Here is a 21,258-nt window from a genome sequence, read left to right as displayed (position 1 = left end):
CAATCCCACCCATCCCTCTTGATTGATTGGAGATGAGATAGAATAAGAGAAATGAGACCGGTGGAAATGAGGGAAGTCTAGTCAAGTTTTACTAGGCTTGAGCTCGGTCTGAGTTGAATACGTAAGGCTTGAGCTTCACTTATGACCTGTCAGTCTTTTTTTTAAGTCTCGGCTCAGCTTATATAAAAGTCTGGCTTGGTCCACGAGCCTATTTAAAAGTCCGCCTAAAGACATCTTTGATTAATTAATTATTTTAAAACCTAGTGAAATACTAACTAAAAAAGAAACTTATAAAATTTCCAATGTACAAATCCAAAAATAATTGATATACAAAATCATATTGAATTTAAGTCGTTAAAGCACAAAGTATATCAAAAAGAATAAAAAGAGCATAATATTAAAAAACGTATGAAGTAGAGATGATTTGCAGAAAATGAATTTTATTCTCAACCCCAAAGCTTACAAATCTATTAAGTCCAAGTCCATAAATGAAATAAAATAAAATCTGGACAAGATAAGATGAGATGAAATAAAATCTGGAGGAAATAAAATCTAGATAGAATAAAATCTGAATAAAATAAAATCTAGATAGAATAAAATCTGGATAAGATAAAATTTGATAAAATAAAGTTATTATTATTATTATTATTATTATTATTATTAGTTAAACAAGCTGGCTTGTTAAGCTTAACAAGCTTTTTTTATGGTTTTAGCTTGGCCTTTTTATCTAAAAAGACTTTTTAAAAAGTTTGAGCTTGACCTTTATAATAAACAAGTCAAGTCGAGTTGAGTCTTACATAGGCCGAACCGAGGGCCCTCAACAAGCTGTTTGACTCATTTCCACCCCTAGACATGAAGAATGAGAGAGGAGAGAGAATTGAGTATTTTTATGTAAAACAAGGAACCTAAAAAAGAATGAGAAGAGAATAAATAATTGAGTTTTAAATATAAGTATTAAATTATTATATTGTCTCAAAATAGATTTGCATCTTTAAATATGAAATGTCTTATTTTTATTAACAAATTATATTTAATTAGTTAGAGATTATCTTAAACGATAACACATTTCAATTAAAAAATAATTGTGTTTATGTTAACAATTACTTTTTAAATTTGCTAAATAGTAATTACACATATGTTTTTTAAATTGGAGTAAGTAAGCCATAAATAAAATTATCTTAAAGTAGACGATTATACTTACTAATGTATTTCAACTAAAACACAAATTAGTGTATGTTAGCAAATATATATATATATATATATATATATATATATATATATATATATAAAACATTATCCTAATATTTATTAACATGAAAGGATGCAAATCCGTTTTATTAATTATTCAAGCTTAAATCAGTGACAAAAGCGCACATATTTCTACGTTTGGACAGTGTTTGATAGAGTATCTCCCTTTAATAAGTTTTATTGGCATATGGTGTTTTAGGTTGCTCTACTGCCGGTTTGGATAATCAGTGACAATAGTGATCTTTAAGTTTTTTTTTTTCAGCAATAGCAATTTCATTAAAGCATCAGAGGTGCTGTGGAAACAGTAATCATTAAGTTAATTCTTTAAATGTGACTTTTAAATAATTATCACAAGAATTATCAATGATAATTTTAACAATTCAATACTGAATAAGACTATAAAAAATTGACTAGTCTCTGAAATTTAGGAAAAATTCAGTTTTAGTCTCCTAAATTTTGAGAAAAATACTTATTTTAATCTCTTAATTTTTTTATAAAAAAATACGATTTCAGTTTTTTTTAATGGAACGTTGTTAGTTCTTAAATATTAAATTCGAGGGATTATTTTTTTTTTCAAAAATCTTTTTTAGTTTCTAAACAGTAAATTTGTGGTCCGCATTAAAATTGTCAGTTAATATACAGATTTGTCTTTGTGTGGATTTTTTTTAAAAAAATTATATGAAATGTTTTAGCATGTTTTGTCTAACTTAGACACTTGATAAGAAACTTCACAATAGGTGTTCTATCTTAAAATTACTCAAATTAGATATGCTTAACGGTAGAGTTTTCAAACGACGAAATATTCAAAAGTAGGTACATTCAACATTATGTTTTAGTGATTGTATTAGTAAGTAAATTGTCCCTGTCCTATAGGCTATAGTCATAGTGACATTTACATGGCAATATTGATTAATTCCCTTGTGATTTGTGGTTCCATGTTGAATTAGTTGTGGTGTCATTGCCCTTCCCCTCTTGTCATCTCGTTATTGGATAGCACTATTGTCGGTTGACAGTAGCTAGGTTTACATTAATGCCACACAAAGGACAACAACAACGTACTTGACACAATATTCATACACTATTTCGACTTTTTTATTATTATTATTATTAAATAAAAACAATTTTCAAGCAATGAAAACAGAAAATAAAAACAAAAAATAAAAATGAAAACCGTTTGACCCCTAATTATTCTTAAATTATTGAATGAAACGCATGCCAAATTGATGTGGATAACCCCCGAAAAGGACAACAAAGACGTACTTTGCTCGATACTGATACATTGTATAAAATAGTGAGACAGAAAATTATTGATTTATCTAAAATTGGTGATGATTATTAAGATAATATCAGGATATTCAATAATTTGTTCATTCAACACAGTAGGCATTTTCAGTTTACAACTTACATAAATTTGTACAGAAAAAAAAATTATTAAATAAATTACATTAATTGTTGAATTTTATTTTGAACGCGCCTTTCTGAAGATTCATTAACTTCCATTCTGGCACCAGAAATCATTATAAATGCTATCCTTTAATACTTAGCTATGCGCTTTATGTAACAATACGATTTCTATTATTATTATTATTATTATTATTATTATTATTATTATTATTATTATTATATTTTTGCCTATTTTTGGAAATATATTTCTATTTTCAAAATAATATACTTTTTATTTTAATTATATATTTTAAGTTTAATTACTCCGCACTCTGCTTTTACTAAAATTTTTAATTAGTTCTCTAAATTTTTTTAAGTAAGCTTGGATTCTAGAACTTTACATTAAATTCATCTAACTCAATTCACAAGCATCCTCTGAATATATCATTATTTAAAGTATTCAGTAAAAAAAACAAGTCTTATTTAAAGTACTGTCATTTTTTATTATTTTTAAAGAGCCCTCTTACCTATGTTGTATTTAGAATTAGATTCCCATATAACGTGACAAACACAAACGTTCTCGAGTAGGATCATGTCCAACTACACTTATTAACTTGTCATAGATTTATATTAGTAAGGCTCAACATAATTGATGAATGACTAGAATTTTTAAGCAAATAGATAGGGGTTCAATTTTTTTATCATGCATGTGAAGAAGATTTCATTGAAAAATATAATTTATTTCAATAATCTATAGGTATTAAAAATTAGTTTCATAATTTTTGACCATGAAAATATTCTTTTAGGGAAAAAAAATGCTTGCTATCATAGTCCAATTCAAACAATTATTTTCGTTGTGTTTTTCTTGTTTTATTACTAGTGACTAGTTTACTACATTATAAAGGTACAAGTGGGGTCGTTAGGTCAACAGTGCGTGACGCAAAAACGTGGGCATTAGAATTTGTAGGATGGAGAAATACAGACGAGCTGATAGCTAAGGCAATCGCTTCCTGCATCCTAATCCAAAATGTAATTTACATCTCAAATTAGTGATTTTGAAATATAAAAAATTACATTTTGAATAATATTTCAGAAAGGTTAATCTTGAATATAAAATTATATTTTGGATTAAACTTTCCATAAGATTAAAAAAAAGTGCAGGAAACAATTATGGTTTTAGGAAGCAATTGCTGATAGCTAATTTAACATCTATGAATTGCTCAACTAAAGAATGAGCTTTCCAAAATTAGACCAGCCCAAATCATTTAATGGGCCAAGACAAGCTATGTTTCGGCATCGGGCTAGCCCATTCCCTTTCCCTTTTCAAATTCTGGCTTATCATTTCGTCACCAGAACACAACGAAACACAACGACAGACAAAACTTCTTGCACTTTCACTATTACTTCATGTACTTTTCATTACATTATGAAAAACTCATTCAAAAATGTAATTCGTATTTTAGAATAAGCTTTCCATAATACAATAGAAAATAAAGGAAGCAAGCAACAGCCACAATGGCATTATGCAATGAATAAAAACGATAGTGTATAAAAAAAAAATCTATTATATTACTGTAGTTCCTAAACTTAACTGTTTAGTTGTCACTATAATATTTAAAATTATAGTAATGTTATCACTGAAAAATACCTCACTTTACTGTTCAATAGGAACAAAGAGCTAGAGGAGTTGGAAATTTAAAATAAAGAATTAATTCAAGTGCGCTAAGTCATTAATGCACGAGTGTGATATATTGATCTAGAAGGCCTTATTATAATGCCTTGCCACAATGTGTCCGTCAAAGGCTGCAAATTGATGCTATTTATTAGTACTACTTAATGGAATAGACAGCACAGGTACATAATTTTCTAGGAAGAGTCCTCAGTTTGAGGAGCATAATTAGAAATCATCAACATTTAGTGGGAACTGATTGTAATATCATGTACCTGGCCAAAGATTTCAATATTCGCTTGAGGATAGTACCAAAGGTGGAAGAACCTGAAAGAAGCAAAAGAGAAAGTATTCATGAATACCTAGCCAAACATATTTTCAAATTTCAATTGGGTGAGAGAAAAAAGGGTTTACTTCATAATTGGAACCTCAGCCAATGGGCAACCAAGCCCAACAATGCATGCCAAGGTGAAACCTGGCCATGTCCTATCCAAGTAAAACCATATGAGTCTGCTGCAGCAAATAAAATGTAGGCTTCAATCTTGTCCGCTATTCCGGCACTCAGTTCTATAAACAGCGCCAGCAATCTAGGACTGGATAACCCTATAAGGTTTAAATATCACTTTAATTTATGAAAATATCATGATTTTATTATTATTATTTTAATCTCTGTAAATATTTGATACATTTTTAGTTCTTAGACTCTAAAATGATATAGTCTTAGTTTGCTTATTACAAGTGTTTTTAATTTCTTAAGTAAGATATAAACCATGTCATTTTATTAAACTAAGGACTAAAATGAATAGTTTTTTTTATAAAAGGATTAAAATAAAAGAAATCATGATATTTTATTGCACTCAAATCATAATTAATCCCATATATATATATATATATATATATATATATATATATATATATATATATATATATATATATATATATATACATACTTTTTCTGCATTCTCCATTTCATACTATAAACCTATAATGCAGTAGGTACTTACATTGGCGAGAGAATTGTCTTTGCTAAAGTTGCCTCTTGAACCCTGTTCGAGACCTTTTCGTCTAGGTAGAGTTGAAGCAAATCAACAGAGGAATAAAATAACCCCAGCAAGAAAGGAAGCTATAAATTTGGAGAGATAGATTAAAAATAAAAATTTGAGCTAATAATATGGTAATATGCAAAGTGCAAGTTGAAATTTAAAACCAACCCAAATGTTTGTGTGGAGTGGAACCTGACTCCTACAGCATCGAGAAGGGACCAAGTAAGAAGCCAGTGCCAAAAAGTGTAAGAGACACCGAAGGCCATGATGTTCTCAGGCTTGTTCGGCTCTGCTGTCTCTGAGCACAGTGAGGCTTAAGCAAACCGAATTTGCGTATTCTGGGGAGAGGATAACTGTTGTGGCGGAACCCTGAAGAAAGGAAGAGGAACCGCATGCAACAAGATATTGCATATTATCCCTCTTTGCGTATTCAGGGAAGGAAAGAAAGAAAATAATTGGATTAGTTTTTGAGACAGGAAAAGAGAAGGGATGTACATTTTCTTCACTTTAATTTTTATGCAAGGTTAGTGTAGATTTCTTTTTTACACAATCAAACAATACTCATGTTTCTTTGAACGATATTTGTTTATCATGTCATTTTCTTTTTGTTTTGGTAAAGTTATCATTTCAATTCAATGTTAAAGTTTAATTATTAAAATATTTTATTATAACAAAATAATTTAGCTTTTAAAAAAACATAAAATAATTTTTAAAAAAATATTTTCCCTTACTGCCTTCTATCATTGTTTATATAGCCCATTTTGTTAAATTTTAATCATTCTAATGAAAACAAATTATTTTTTAAAAATGACAATAAATTAGAGGAAATGAGTTCACACAAATTTCTCCTATTTTCTCTATTCCAACACTAACCATCTTAATTATTTTGAAAATATTACATTGATATTCTTTATACATTATATTAACTAATCCTCCTAATTAAGTTAATTGTTTGAAAAACATTATGTTGTGTCTTCTTAATAGGGAAGTGATTATAGTGGGTCAGTAAAAATATGTTAAGTCGTTTGATAGGACTTATGACTTAGCTTATATTAGACTAGGTTAGACCATGAATGTTTAAGAAATAAGTTAAGCTAGAACTTTTTATAAATACTTATTTAGTTAAATATGTTAGTGTTTAGTCTATTCAAAAAGTCTTTTAAACCTAATAAATGGATGTATTTAAATTAATATATATTTGTAATTATTTATAATATATTAAAATCATATATTTATGTAGCTTTTTAAATATTAAGCATGCTGATATAATAAAATCTAAGCCTATAAGTTTATTGAAAGAGTGTATCCTTCTATTTCCCAATTTGCATATCATTATATAATTAATAGTAGTCTAATTCTATTAATATACATTTTAAAAGTAAATTTGCACAACTTGATAATTATATTTGTGTACTTTACTCAATTTTAATTACTAAAAAAAATATATTTAATTAAATATAATTTTCATAAATAATAAATTGTGATAATCTTATAATTATTAAAGAAATAAAAATATAAACATGAGTGACATGACAAATTTATAAATGAAAAATATTGATTTAGATTTAATTGAATCAGTTTTAGAAATCAAGTTTAAAATTTGATCTAATATTCTCTAACCCGCTAGTAATTAGATAGACTAATATCAAAATAAATTCTTTCATTAAATAAATTATTAAATAAATATTCTTCCTCATGTAAATTTAACGAGATTTTACATTACTTTATCAATATTATAAATTGAATGACATATGTTTATAAGTATCCTAAATATATATTAACATTTAGAATATTTATTTTATAAATATCACGACCGATCTGCTTCTGTGCAGAATAAAGTTTATACATTACTGTAAATTACTAAAACCCACTGTTATATCTTAGATCCTCTAGCTAATTTATTTTTTCTTGGTTTCAACCAGTTTCTTCTATCTGGACAAAATTTAGGTTCTGTAACTTGGTTAAAATTACAGTTTATTTATTGAATTAGATACTCTAGTTTTGATTAATAAACAACGTATTACACCCGATTCTGTCCTCCCTGTCCCCGTTCACGACACTATGCACCTTAGATACGGTCTCTTTGGGCTGGTTCGTTTTCTGTTTCTTGGTGATCACCATTGTTTTATGGCTTGGTCCACCATACACTATGCTCCCTTTCTTTCTTAATCTCATTATCCTCTTCGTGGAGGTCAACACACAGACCCCAAATAAAAAATATATTAAAATTCTATCAACAGTTCTCTCCAATCATAATTTTATCAAAAGAACCAGGACAACGTTTTGTAACAGAAGAAAAGATTGATGAGAGCAATTATAGCCGCGCCAATAATGAGAGAAACATCAGAATAAATAATGTTGTTACTTGTTTGTAATGTAATGTGACTCTCGAATTGAAAAATATATAAATAAAACCAACTAGTTAATTTTAATGTAACACGGCTTGTATTTGTAACACATGCAAGCATTCGGAATAGATGGCTTTGCACATTTTAGATTACAAATAACTTAAGTCTGAAATCTTCATTTGCAGGCCTCCTGAGTTATTTTAAAAAATATTAGTTAGTTAGTGAAAGAAAATTCAAATCAGATGACGCCACAAATTCCACAAAAAAGCTGTTGTAAGCTGCTCTTGATTCAACTTTGCACAAGAGTCCACTCAACAAGACACAACAGAAAGCCTCCAATGCTTGACTCATTTTTGTACACAAACTTCCTCTTTTTTACCCAAACGACAGAGTATTTGGCTTTTGCTTCTCATTGTCATATTCCAAGCTAACCTTTCATATATCACATTTGTCTCTTAATTTTATTTTTTGCTGTCAATTCCATGTTGTCTTGTATTGCCCTTGTATACTCTGCTTCAATATTGCAGGCGCTTGTATGGTAAAAAGAAAACTTTTTTTAATATGCATTTAGCATCTGTACATGAATAGTTGAATTACTTATCATAGGGAACAATGGATCCAACTCAAGCTGTGTAAACACTCAAGAACCTGAATTTTGTTTAATTTATAAAACACAGCTTCGGTTCCCTTAAAAATCTTATTTTGCTCTCTAAACATTTTATTCTAATTCGGCATGTGTATCTAACATTTTATGAGTTTATTAGTATTTTTTTTGTATTTTCAATGTAATTTCTTTTACACTATTAATTAATTACAAAAATTAACAAATTTACTATACAAGATAATCTGTAACTAATAGTAATAATAATATAATTTTTATACACTGTTAGTTTATTTTAATTAAATTCACATTTTATTATTTGTTATACGAATTAAATTAGAATATACTTATAATATATAGAAGCTTATTCCAGTGTAATTTAATTATAAATTTTTATGATAAGATATATGATTTTTGTAATAATGGTTTAACAATTTAAAGTAAATTTTAATTAGTTGGGAATGTAAAAATTAAGTGTGTGAAGAGACACCTTTAGTATTTTACTATTATTACTCTTGAACAATAGGCATCTGTCAACAACTTCAATATAGCTATTTGCACAAACAGTAGTTGTCCATAAGCAACTGTCTCCATTTGTTGTTGTTTTCCACATCGTTATTCTTCAGACAAAAGTTAAGGTATTATATTATCAAATATTTCCCCCCTTTACAGACAGATAAATGAACTTCATTATTCATTATTCCTGATGACACATGTCGGCAGGACGGAGGTGGGAAGTGAATATATACATATTTTATAAGCTAATAATTGATAAAATGAATGAATTAGTATTTGCGAGACTTGTCATGCATGATACGTGATCATTAGAATGTGCAAGATTTTACTAAACACATATCTTTTTTTTCTGCCGGAAGAAATTTTTGTTAGTATAATAATATCTACTTCTCGACCGAAATCTGAATCCAAGGCTAACAATCCGCCATGCCCTTCTTCAAGGTACATGTGAACAACAAGCTAGAACTTAAGCCAAGGACTACTCTTCATTAATTATCTTCAGTATCTAAGAGATTAATACTAAGCTTTTGTTAGTTCGAGAAAAGAGAGAAAATTTCAAATTGAAGCCAAAAAATTGACTTTTTTTCCCTCTAAAAGTTAATTTCTCATTGCATTATTATTCGTGTTTCTTAAAATTATTAACTGAATGTTTATAAGACAAAATTGCCTTTATACTATAAAAGATACTAAACCCATAATTAGGACGCGATTTCATCTGTTCATTTATCCTACGTATTTAGAATTTAATTCATATGCATTAAGTAATTATTATAAAAATAATAAATTTAGATAATTAATGACAATTTCTAATTGTACATGATAATGGAAAAATCGCTTATATTTATTTTATAAAAGCCACATCTTTTTTTTTTACAAGAAACAATTCTAATTGAATCAAATAAAGTAATTATAAACGAAAATTTTCCAAACAAATGTCAATCTAAAACTCTAACTGAAGATTACTAGCTAGAATACTTTCATGTCAATGACTCTATTCACTGGTATTTTACTATCAGCACATTAAAATTAAATTATTTTTCACATGATACTTAATGATTATATTCATTAAATAATATATTTTGTTGGTAAACATCTTGGGACATCCAAATGACTGAGTTGAAAATAGATATTAAAAAAGAGAGGCTTGATACCCCACCCCAGATATATATACCCAGAAAATAATAGAAGAGGACCAAAATTAAATAGTGAGAAGGAGCATGGTAGCGACCAGATAAGGGTGGAGCACACTACCAACTGCAACTGCAACCGGAAGGGGGTGGCAGGTTGCATATATAATTAATATATGATTGGAGATGAAAAAGGCGTTTTTGTCCCAATTATTTCGGCAGATAGCATGTTCTTCATTATCTAATGGCTAGATTTTTAAAACCATTTTCGTAATTAACTAACTGCATTAAGAATATAGTAGTATAATATATCACTGCGCCATCGTCGTTATCATCGTCATCATCAAAATGCCACCCCACTTGATGGCCATTATCAGTATATTCTACCTACCATTGCAAGTAGCAGAGTAATTCACGTCAACACCTGCAGCATATTCCTCAATTTTAAAATTATTTAATGAATTTCTTAAATAACCAATTCTTGCGGGTGGGGTAGCCAGGAGTATTCAGGAGTCAAAGACCTTGTCTTTACCAACGTTATACATTTATTTTATATAATTAATATAATAATCTAATAGACCTCCTCCCGTAACTTACGCAGAATCATTGCTCATCAGGTGGCTAATGCCACATGGCAAAATGTTCGCGTCTGTCACCGATTCCACACAAATTTCATCAAACTTTTCTTCTTTCTTTCTATTATATTGCTTGTGTATGAGAGACATATTTCAAATTGTTTTGATCATTTTATCAATTTGAATTTGACTTTGGTCAGCATTAATGAGGTGAAGCATAAACATGCATGTATATCATTTCACTCAAATCTGCAGATACGGGAGAACAATAGTACTGGGCAAAAAGTCTTGATTCTAATAGCATCTTCAAGGGAGATGAGGTGCTAGTGTCAATTGACCTTATTAAGCGTGTACTTTTTCTGTAGTCCGCATTAGAGAAAATGTTTAATTAGAGCATGTGAAGCATCTGCTTATTGATCAGCTGCTTAAATATTTTTGTTGGGCCGGTGTGTGTATTTTTATTAAATAATAATAAAAATGCTAGGGGTGGTGAATGTAAGGTTATGAGGTTTAATTTTTTTCACGAGTCTTGTGAGGTTATTTATTGGGTCTATTTAGTACAATTTTTAAAAGTATTGGATTAAAAAGGTTATGAATATAATTAATGCGTAATATCAATCAATAGTCTCATTACTTATTGAATATTCATGGCTTAATAAAACAGCTTATTAAATAGTATTAATTGTAATATACTGCATATTCATACATTACAATTTTATTATAGTAGTATATTTGTAGTTTTGTAAATACTACGAACATGTTGCCTTCATTTATTGCATGAATATTATGAGTGGATTTCTAGTTCGAGGTGTTAGTTTTACTAAAGTTTATTAATATATGAATTGATGGTATAAATATTAAATTTATAATGTACTCAAATTTCTTACTACATATTGATTATCTGAATGAAAGAGATATAAAGTTTTATTATTTTACTAGAAGATATGATATTATATATTATCAACACTGTTCCATCAAATTAAAACATATAACAAATGAATTAAATGAGCAATGTCTGTGGATGAGTTCAAAACCCAGAATTAGCATTACCATGGGCGATTATATATGAATATGATCTTGATTCTTGCAGGAGAAAAGATTAAATTAATGTTGATTATGCCACTTTTTGAATGGGCCACCCAGTGGGAACATCCGTCTCGAAAAGGTGCCACATGGCATCTGTTGAATATTTCAACACTCACCCTACTGGGTGATCTTAGAAGGGCGGTTCATAATTATATGTACTTGTCATCCCTTCTCGTCCTTGCTTGCTTTCCACATTCAAGAAAGACTCCAGTCCCAGCATTTACCATTTACTATAAAGTATAAAATATAAGCAAAATGCTGATAAGGGTTCTTAAGATACTTTTGTTAAAGAATTAATTTTTTATTAGAATATATAAAATTATATTATTTATTATTTTTTAGGCTTTCGTAGGATCTTCACATTAAATATTTTTTATTTTAATTCTTTAACTAATATTTTTAAGACACTGACCCTAAATATAATACAATGATAAGCTAAATGAAAATAAATGAAATATATGGATAAGATAAAAAAAATTGCATTATTATTTAATTAGGAATAGGTATATAAATAAAAATAGTTAATTTTTAAAATAAATATTTTAAAAGTTATACTTAATTTACTCACTTTACATGGATTCTAAATTGATGACAAAAAATCAATTTATAATTAACTTATTAGTAAGTTGTTATTTGATAAAATTATATTATTCTATAAATTCACGCATATCATTAAGTTATATTTATTCTATTAAGAATGTCTAGTTTAATTAGTTAAATAATATGTGTTGTGAATTATTATAAATTTTTCGGTACATATATTTGATTCTTATGAATAAAAAAGTTTATATTTATTCTTAATACAACTATATTTTCATGTTTGGTTCTATAAAAATGTAGTACTAATTAATAAATAAGTTATTAACATCAATAATAATGTGAGAGTAAGAGAAATAGTGGCAGTAGAATGAGTATTTATAAAATTAAAAATAAAATAATTCAGTGACTTTACAATATATTCTCAAGAAAAATATAAATAAAGATGCAGTGTATAATAAATCCGCGAGTTGTTATTTGCATCAATGAAACAGAATGAGGTACAATTACTTATTATATATAGACATGAGCTTGCTTTATGAAAGAACAAAAAATTAAAAACAGAGAGAAATGGCTATAGGTTGATTGCTTTCCTTTAATGAAGTAAAATAATAATAAAACTTAACAAAAATAATTAATATATTGAATTTTACTTTATAATAGTTAATAAATTTACTTTATGCAACAAATTAATTGTCAAACACAAAATCCATTCACATTGAAATTACTTATTTATATTTTTGAAATGGTTGGAGTAATTAACTAAGATTAAGTTATTTTTATGTTAGTTTTTTTTAAGACTACATATATATGTAAATGTTTTTCGAGGTGAACACATCCTATATTCATACCTAATAATTTTATAAATTTTAATATTTTTTTACCACTAAAAAGATATGTTAAAAAGAGGACCTTACTCTCACTCCTCTTTATACTAACTTGGTCTAGTTAAAAATAGACTTTATATAAAAGCTTGGCCATTAACTTTGTTCGAAAAAAACAGTGTGGGGGAACATGGCCGACTCCAAAGAACATGGTCCAAATCTGACAAGCCACCACCTTCTCAATATAAAAATTAAATATGAATAAAGAAAATAAATTTGAACCTCTCACGGCCAACACTGCCTGGGCAACACCTGCTATATGTTTAAAGTTTGTATGATATACTTGTTGAGATCTATAATTAACCTTCTACTTCTCTCAAATTAAAATGGTTTCACTTTGAACCACAGAGGAACATGTTTCAACAAAAACAGCCTGAGAGAATAAGGATACCCGACAATGTCTTCTGCAAATTAGAGAAAGAGTAGATTCTCCGTTTTTAGTTTCTCAGCACCACCCAACATCATCATGCCCACTTTGACTAGTTACAATATATTACTGATACATCCTACCATAATATTTATTAATATATCTATCCAAAAGATAAATTTGATATTAAACTTGTGTTCCTTCAACACAATTTATTTTTTAATCATATTTTGTCAATAACTAATTTATATCACTTTTAATAAGATCTTTTTTTCTAACTAGTTTTTTTTTAATTATAATTAAGATTCAAGACTAATTAATGACATCTAAGATTATCAAAATAAAAAAATTTACGTAAACTTAAAATAATAAGAGTGTTTACTTTATAAACAAAAATGCAAGTTAATATATTCAAAGCACACCATTTTACAAACAAAAAGATAATAAATTCATAATTCATATTATTAGTTTATTACAAAGCATAAGTTTTCAAAAAGTTAAAACATTTAAATAAATAACGCTTAAATCAGCCATCAAAGCAATGTTTAGAGCTCACTAGGAATAGTTCATGTTCTGTTATGCAGCAGACATCACATAATCTTTTGTGTGCATTCAAGAACTGTATGAAACTAATTACTGGCACAGTGGCACTCGATATATAGCAGGTGTAAATTTCCGTTAGTGTGAGAGAAAGAAACAGAGAATAACAGGGAGAGATTGCAAGACAAAAAGAGACAGGGGGAACGAGTTTGGAAGAAGACTTACATGACTCTCGGCCTCAAACCTTCAACTAAGGGTCTCGCGTCGTGGCGTCTTTCACTCAACCTTCAGCCAAATGCCCAAACCAGTGCCACTGAACCAACAACCTAGTCTTGACTCTGGGTGTTTTTTGAAGAAGATCATGTATAATATTTAATTAATTATAATCGTGAAAAAATATAATAATTTTGGTCTCAACTTATTAAAAAATGAAAAATTCATCAGTTTTAAGATTGAAAAACTAAATTGAATAGTTATTAATGGATAATAATAATCACTAATGAGTGATAATGACTATTAAATATAATTTTGATAGTAAAATATTTATATATAACATATATTTGATGTGAGCTTATTTTTTCCAATTCATCTAATATATCATCATGTAGAGAGAGTCATGAGAACTTAAAAAAATCAAAATAATATAACTTTTTCATAACAATCATTGAAGATATAATTTAATTTTTATTTTTCTACATTTTATTAATAACATGTGTTTTATCACACGTTAAAAATTTTATTCTACAAATATTACAAGTTAAAAGATTAAAACAAAAAGGTCAATAAAAGAAACTATACGAATTCACGGGTCTATAATTTTATTTAATAAAAATGATCCCAGGGCTGTAAAGTGCAAGCTTGAATTAAGTGGCCGAGTCAAAAATATACGCGTAACACGTATATCTAACATATGTAGAGCAGGCAAGAGCACCTTTTAGACCACGCGGTTCTGAAAAGCTTTGGTAGTAGCCGAGTCCAATTAAGGCAGCAAACAGCCGCTACCAGTTGGCTCCCAAGTCTCTAATTTTTCTTTCACCTAAACCTAATCTGGCCACTTCTTACCTTCAAATCTTACTCAAAAATATAAAATAAATGTGACAGTGTAACAGTAGAAATCTGAGGTCTTCTATAAATTATTCTACTGCTAATGACTTGTTGAACATTGATCTTGTTTACACTAATTCTGATTAGTTAGTTACTCCGCTGCATTATAATATTTCATTATTTTTCTGTTTAGATTTCGTCTTAATTAGTGTAGACTATCGAAGAGGCTATAGCTAGGATTGGAGGATTTCGGACTTGACCAATTTCTTCTATCAATTCATGCACACAAAGTTTATATAATTCCTTTTGCTTTTTTCACCCATCTTGGACTGTCTTGTCTACAAAATCCACGCCACCTTAAATAAACATAAGATTTAATGTATCAATTTCTTATTGTTATATATATAAAATATCATTGCTCTCTATATAAAAAAAATATGTTAATTAATCACCATACCCCATGTCGGTCCTGCACGTAATAATTTAATTGATTTTAATAAAAAAATATTAAAATTTAAACATGACATTTTTTCCTTCTTCTCATTCTCTCCCATTCCCACCCCCTTACTTGTCAAGTATATAAAGATGATCTATGATGCCACCTTTCTCCAACCAAAAACCTACACCCCTCTCCTGAGTCTCATAATATTAGTTGTATAAGCTAGCAATTCATTTGATAATTTCTGTATCGATCAAAATATATATAGATATATTTCTTCGATATATATATAGCAATGGTTGCGCCTTGTCCAACATCCATGATGGTAAGAACCAAGAAAACAAAGGCCATGGGAGTTCCGACAATAGACCTTTCAATGGAAAGGTCCAAGTTGTCGGAACTGGTGGTGAAAGCATGTGAGGAATATGGTTTCTTCAAGGTGGTGAACCACAGTGTGCAAAAAGAGGTCATTGCAAGATTGGAAGAGGAGGGAAAGGAGTTTTTCTCCAAAACCTCCTCGGAGAAGCGCCAAGCTGGCCCTGCCAATCCTTTTGGCTATGGTTGCAGAAATATTGGCCCCAATGGCGATATGGGTCACCTCGAGTATCTCCTCCTTCATACCAACCCTCTTTCCATATCTGAGAGATCCAAAACCATAGCAAATGACCCTACTAAGTTCAGGTACTCACTCATTAATTGTACTACTCTTCTACTATTTCAATTCCTTTCTTCTCTCAACAACTTCAACACATAACGGATTCCATATTTGCGTTACATCTTTCATATCATAATTAATAATACGTGATGAAAATAGTAACACAGTTTAAGCGGCATGCGTGAAATGTTGTAAATAAATCTCTAAGTAACTAAGTTCGATTCATACGGATAAGAAAATAACACCGTTTTTATAAGCTTTACTATTGGAATATATATAAATTATATAATAATTACTGTATATTGGCATGTGTGTGAGAGAGATAGGTAGAGAGCCGGGGGGGGGGGGGGGGTCCGTGAGGATGTAGGGTAGGGACCAAGCCCTTATCTGTTTGTGTTTCTTAAGAGCCAAGCTGGTAGGTGCTTGAGTCTCTAGCTCTGACGAAATGGATATAACTTTCATTTTCCTTTTTTTGGTGATATATTTCCATATTGAGATAACATTTCACAGGGTTGGAATGAATTAAAACGAACACAATTTATTCTGGGTGGTTGATATAAACAGTAGAATTTATTATGACGAGATTTTCCCAAAATGATTGATGAAAAAAAAAGTTTATTTAGGAAACTTGATAATATCATTGGGGCTAGCTTGTGTCCTTGACAGGGACATCTTGCCTTTATATTGTAAATTTTATGTGCATGCTACAGAATTTTACAATTCCTTCAATATTTAACAAGCTCATCATTTTTATTCTAAAAAAAAAAAAAACTCAATTTGCCTCACCTTACCATTTTCGAATCAGTGCATTTATGCAGTTTATTGTGGTTGATTCGGCTACTTGGTGTTTGGTAAAGATTTCTACACATTTTTTCGTTAGTTGGAGACCACTCCGATCGATTAGGGGAGGGATCCATCTAGGCTTCTATTCATATTGATCATCATCTTGGTTTCTTTTAGTTAATTATACATATAATTTAATAGGCTCTGTCTACCACTTTCCGTGTATAACCAATAAAGTAAAATAACAACAATTATGCTAGCTTTTTTTATTAACTTTCTATCCATTAAATATGAATATTTGGGTTGAAAAGGTATAAGCAACACGTGCACAAAAAATGGCTGTGCCGAACAACCCTTGTAAATTATTTTTCTTGGGAGTACAAACCCTGTTTGATTTGTAGTTGAATTCTCTGGTTTTAAACTTTAAATTAATAAATTGTACACATTTCAAAATACCGTGATACCAGTATATAAGAATTATCGTGTATTTTTATGTAACTTTTTTTATAATGGTTCATCAAGCAGCATCTTTAACATTAAAATTAATAATGATTTTTTACACAAAAAGTATATTCATATACCCGTATAATATATTCATCTGTTTCTCTTTTGAGCATATCACATTTTTTAAAGGTTTTTTCTGCTTCTCTTTTTTGTTTTTTCCACCTCCTTAATTTATCTATAAATGGGCGTCTATGTGTCATGTTTCTTCTTTAAAATGCATGGCACATTCGGCCGCAGATAAAACTGTTTTGGTTTTATGGAGCACCTGTCTACGAGTGGTGGGCCCAACACATAGAACCATAGTAATAATAACACGATATTGGGTTTACGGCAAGTCATTATGTGGCAGTGATTTCACAAAAATTGATTTTATTTAAAATTAATTGTGACATAAATTTTTTTATGTTTAAATGTTTTTATCTTTAAAGTAACTCTGTTGTAAAATTTTGTATTTTTATATTTAATATAAAAATTACTTAAAAAAATTCAACTAAATTCCTCATAGTATAGAACTAATATCAACATTTATCTAAGATTATAACCTGATTTTGTACTATCCAAAATCATTCCAAGCACACACTAGTTACTTGTATTTGAAAATGGGATCTACTTGGTGGCATTTTATAGGTAGCAAGTACCTTTTTTTTTTACATAGTATATAGGTAGCAAGTACTTAAACTTATCTTCTGTAAGAAAATCACGCGCTAACTTTGGCTTCAAATTTCTTATCTTTTAGCTAGGCAGAATTGTGAGTGACCCGAAAAGGCTACAAATACAACATGTGGTTATAGCCTTCGGTTAGCACAGCAAAACCATGTTAACAACTTCTGTTATTTGTGCTATGACTAGTATTGGTCTTTCTTCATATTGTGGAGCCACGTTGCCTACTTTTCCTAGCATGTACGTACTAAGCCAGTGATCATGTATCTTCATTTCAGTATAAGAAAATGGACCAAATATTGGGCTAACACAGTCACATAGAAACCAACAACTCACAATCAAATCAAGAATACAGAAAGAAGAATACTTTTTTTCCTACTTAAAAACGAAAAATAATGTTGTGCATCATATGACCCTCCATGTGTCTTTGCCTGCTAGTATTTGGTAACATAGGAAAAGACGTTTGTTTCAGTGTATTAAAGGTATCTTCTTTGTAACCTGGGTGCGAAAAATTACACGATACAAATTAATATACCGTGAGTGATGACCCTATATTAATTTTCTGGCCTTCGATTTTGCAGTTGTGCCGTGAATGATTACATAGAAGCAGTTAAAGAACTAACATGTGAGGTTCTCGATATGGTGGAGGAGGGTTTGTGGGTCCAAGACAAGTTCTCACTCAGCAAGCTCATCAGAGACGTCCATAGTGACTCACTCCTAAGGATCAATCAATACCCTCCCGTGAGCCTAAAGGGCACCAAGAATTGGGACACGTCCAAACTTGAGGCACATCAACTCCAGAGCGAAAATAATAATAACAACAACAACAATATTGGCTTTGGAGAGCATTCTGACCCTCAGATCTTGACCATCATGCGGTCCAACAACGTTGATGGCCTTCAGATTTCCACCCACGATGGCTTGTGGATCCCTGTCCCCCCTGACCCCAATGAATTCTTCGTTATGGTTGGTGATGCCTTGCAGGTTGGTTTCTAATCAACTCAATATCACACTCACAACCACGATTACTTGAAACTAAGAAAATTAATAAATATTTTTCAAAACTTTGATGGAGGAAAATCACAATTTATCCTAATTATAACTTGACTAATTTATGCATAATTGAATGTATTCCCCCACAATAGACATGCCTTATGGATGAGACTTTTTAAAAAAAATATTCATGAACATCATTTTCCTAGCAACAATGTGGTGACAAATTGTTTTGATATGTTTGTAAAGGTTTTGACAAATGGAAGGTTTGTAAGCGTGAGACACAGGGTGTTGACGAACACAACAAAGGCCAGAATGTCAATGATGTACTTTGCAGCACCACCGCTGAATTGGTGGATCACTCCACTGCCGAAGATGGTGACACCCCACAATCCAAGTCTCTATAAGCCCTTCACCTGGGCCCAATACAAGCAGGCAGCATATTCTCTAAGATTGGGAGACGCTCGCCTTGACCTCTTCAAGATCCAACGACAACAAGATACCCATCTCATCGCACCTGCTTCAACCTGACACTTTGATCGCATTATTCATTGTTGATATTCTTCCACCACCTAATTAATATGTTGTGTTTGTCAATAGTTAATTCGAGTGTTTCATATATAGCCCCTTATTTTTCTTTCTTTCTCTTGTTTTACAGCCTTTATAGTTTTATAAGGTCGCCATTAGTGACTTACATTGGGGGGAAAAATCTACCTATATAGTTGGTACTGTTGTAAAATATAGGCAACCTTTGAATTCCTATACAAGGGTATTTTGACATAGCGAATTATGACCTAATATGAATTCTGCAGCACCATCATTTATATATTTATTTTAAGCAAAGTTATTAGCTCAAGGCCATCATGGTACAGAGCCACCGGATCTAAAAAATGCGTAAAGTTTTAAAATATAGCTTCTATTTGTATTTTTTATTACCCCCAAAGTTTGACAATGTTTAAAGGAATTCAGGTAGAGTAATTTTTAGTACCATTTAAAAACTTTCAACATGGTTTTTTAACAAGTTTATGTTAAAGCTTATTAAAAAAAATAATGTTTAATTGATCACTTGATTTGTACGTGTTGAAAAAGTTGGAATCTTTTTTGTTGAATAAGTATAACGTGCTAGCATGTTTAGTTTTGCATTTAAAATTGTAAAAGTCAATCTATGATGCAACCGGAGACTGATATTCTGGTCTTTGTTGACACTGACAAAGGAAAGAAAGCCAGCTATTTGAATTTGAAAGTCAACTTAATTTTGACGGAGAGCAGAAACCAGATCTCTTCTGTCTACTGTACATAACTAGCTCTTGACCAATCAAAAAGCCACAGCTCCCCGTAGTTGAGATGAAACTTCTGAATTTGCTCCTTTGACAATTAATTTAACAGGTTTCACATGGCACTTGGAGTCTCACAACTAGTTGAAGTTTCCATTAACGATGGTCTGGTATAATTAATAGATAGCCATTCTTAAGCATATGATTAGATGTTTGATTTTTATATTTATACGTGTATGGAAAAATATTTAATATTTATTAGAAGAAATCGACCACTTCAATTAGTGTTGTTACAAAGAAAAACCTTCAATGAATGTGTTAGAATTTGAGATTTTTAAATTAAAATATTTTCTCTATAGTTTCAAATCGCTTCTAAAGTTGATTAATGGTTGCTTGTGTTTGTAACAACTAGTTGAAGGCTAATGATGTTTAATTTTGCACATTATTCTAATTACTTTTTGCTCTACTTGATAAGGGGATTTAATAGGTTTTGTATTTAAGCTCTTACTAAAACACTAATGAGCTCCAATTTCAGGCTAAGGTCTTAATTTATCCTTGATATACTCTATTTAAACCTATTTTTAGGACCTTTGATAAGAGATCCTTTACAGTTTGTTTTGTGCTTTATTTCTCGCTTGGGTATATTACCCATTTGAGATTTCTTTTTAGATATTGAGGTTTAGTTTTAAACTGCTTATCAATTCTAGTTTATATTATTTCTCTATCAATATTTTTCATTTTCTATAAATCTTGATTGCGAATTCTTTTGGGTTGATGCGTCATCATCTAAATTTGGGTTTGTATTCTTGATCAGGGACCGTGATGCATGATTTGTCATACTCAAATTGAGATTGATAGGGTCTTTGATGCTTAATCAACGATTTGATTAAAAAAAATGATCGATTTAGAAATTGGTTTGGTGACTTAGAAGGCAGGCACTTGATTGTCAAACCTAAATTAATTAAATTTTGGCTGCTTAATT

The 21,258-nt window shown here is 29.8% G+C and overlaps 1 protein-coding gene across 1 annotated transcript; it reads left to right on the top strand.

The window, feature by feature from the left end:
• Positions 1-15,584: 15,584 nt before the first annotated feature.
• LOC114370505 (gibberellin 2-beta-dioxygenase 2-like) lies at positions 15,585-19,858 on the top strand. The gene is made up of 3 exons (XM_028327866.1): positions 15,585-16,088; positions 18,591-18,993; positions 19,252-19,858. The coding sequence occupies exons 1-3, from the start codon at positions 15,703-15,705 to the stop codon at positions 19,531-19,533; spliced, it is 1,071 nt and encodes a 356-aa protein (XP_028183667.1). The 5' UTR covers positions 15,585-15,702; the 3' UTR covers positions 19,534-19,858.
• Positions 19,859-21,258: the final 1,400 nt, after the last annotated feature.

The sequence above is a fragment of the Glycine soja genome, chromosome 10 (assembly GCF_004193775.1).
Source record: "Glycine soja cultivar W05 chromosome 10, ASM419377v2, whole genome shotgun sequence".
NCBI classification, from domain to species: Eukaryota; Viridiplantae; Streptophyta; class Magnoliopsida; order Fabales; family Fabaceae; genus Glycine; species Glycine soja.
The sequence above is the reverse complement of the archived record's forward strand: the minus strand, read 5'-3'. Positions and strand labels throughout refer to the sequence as shown.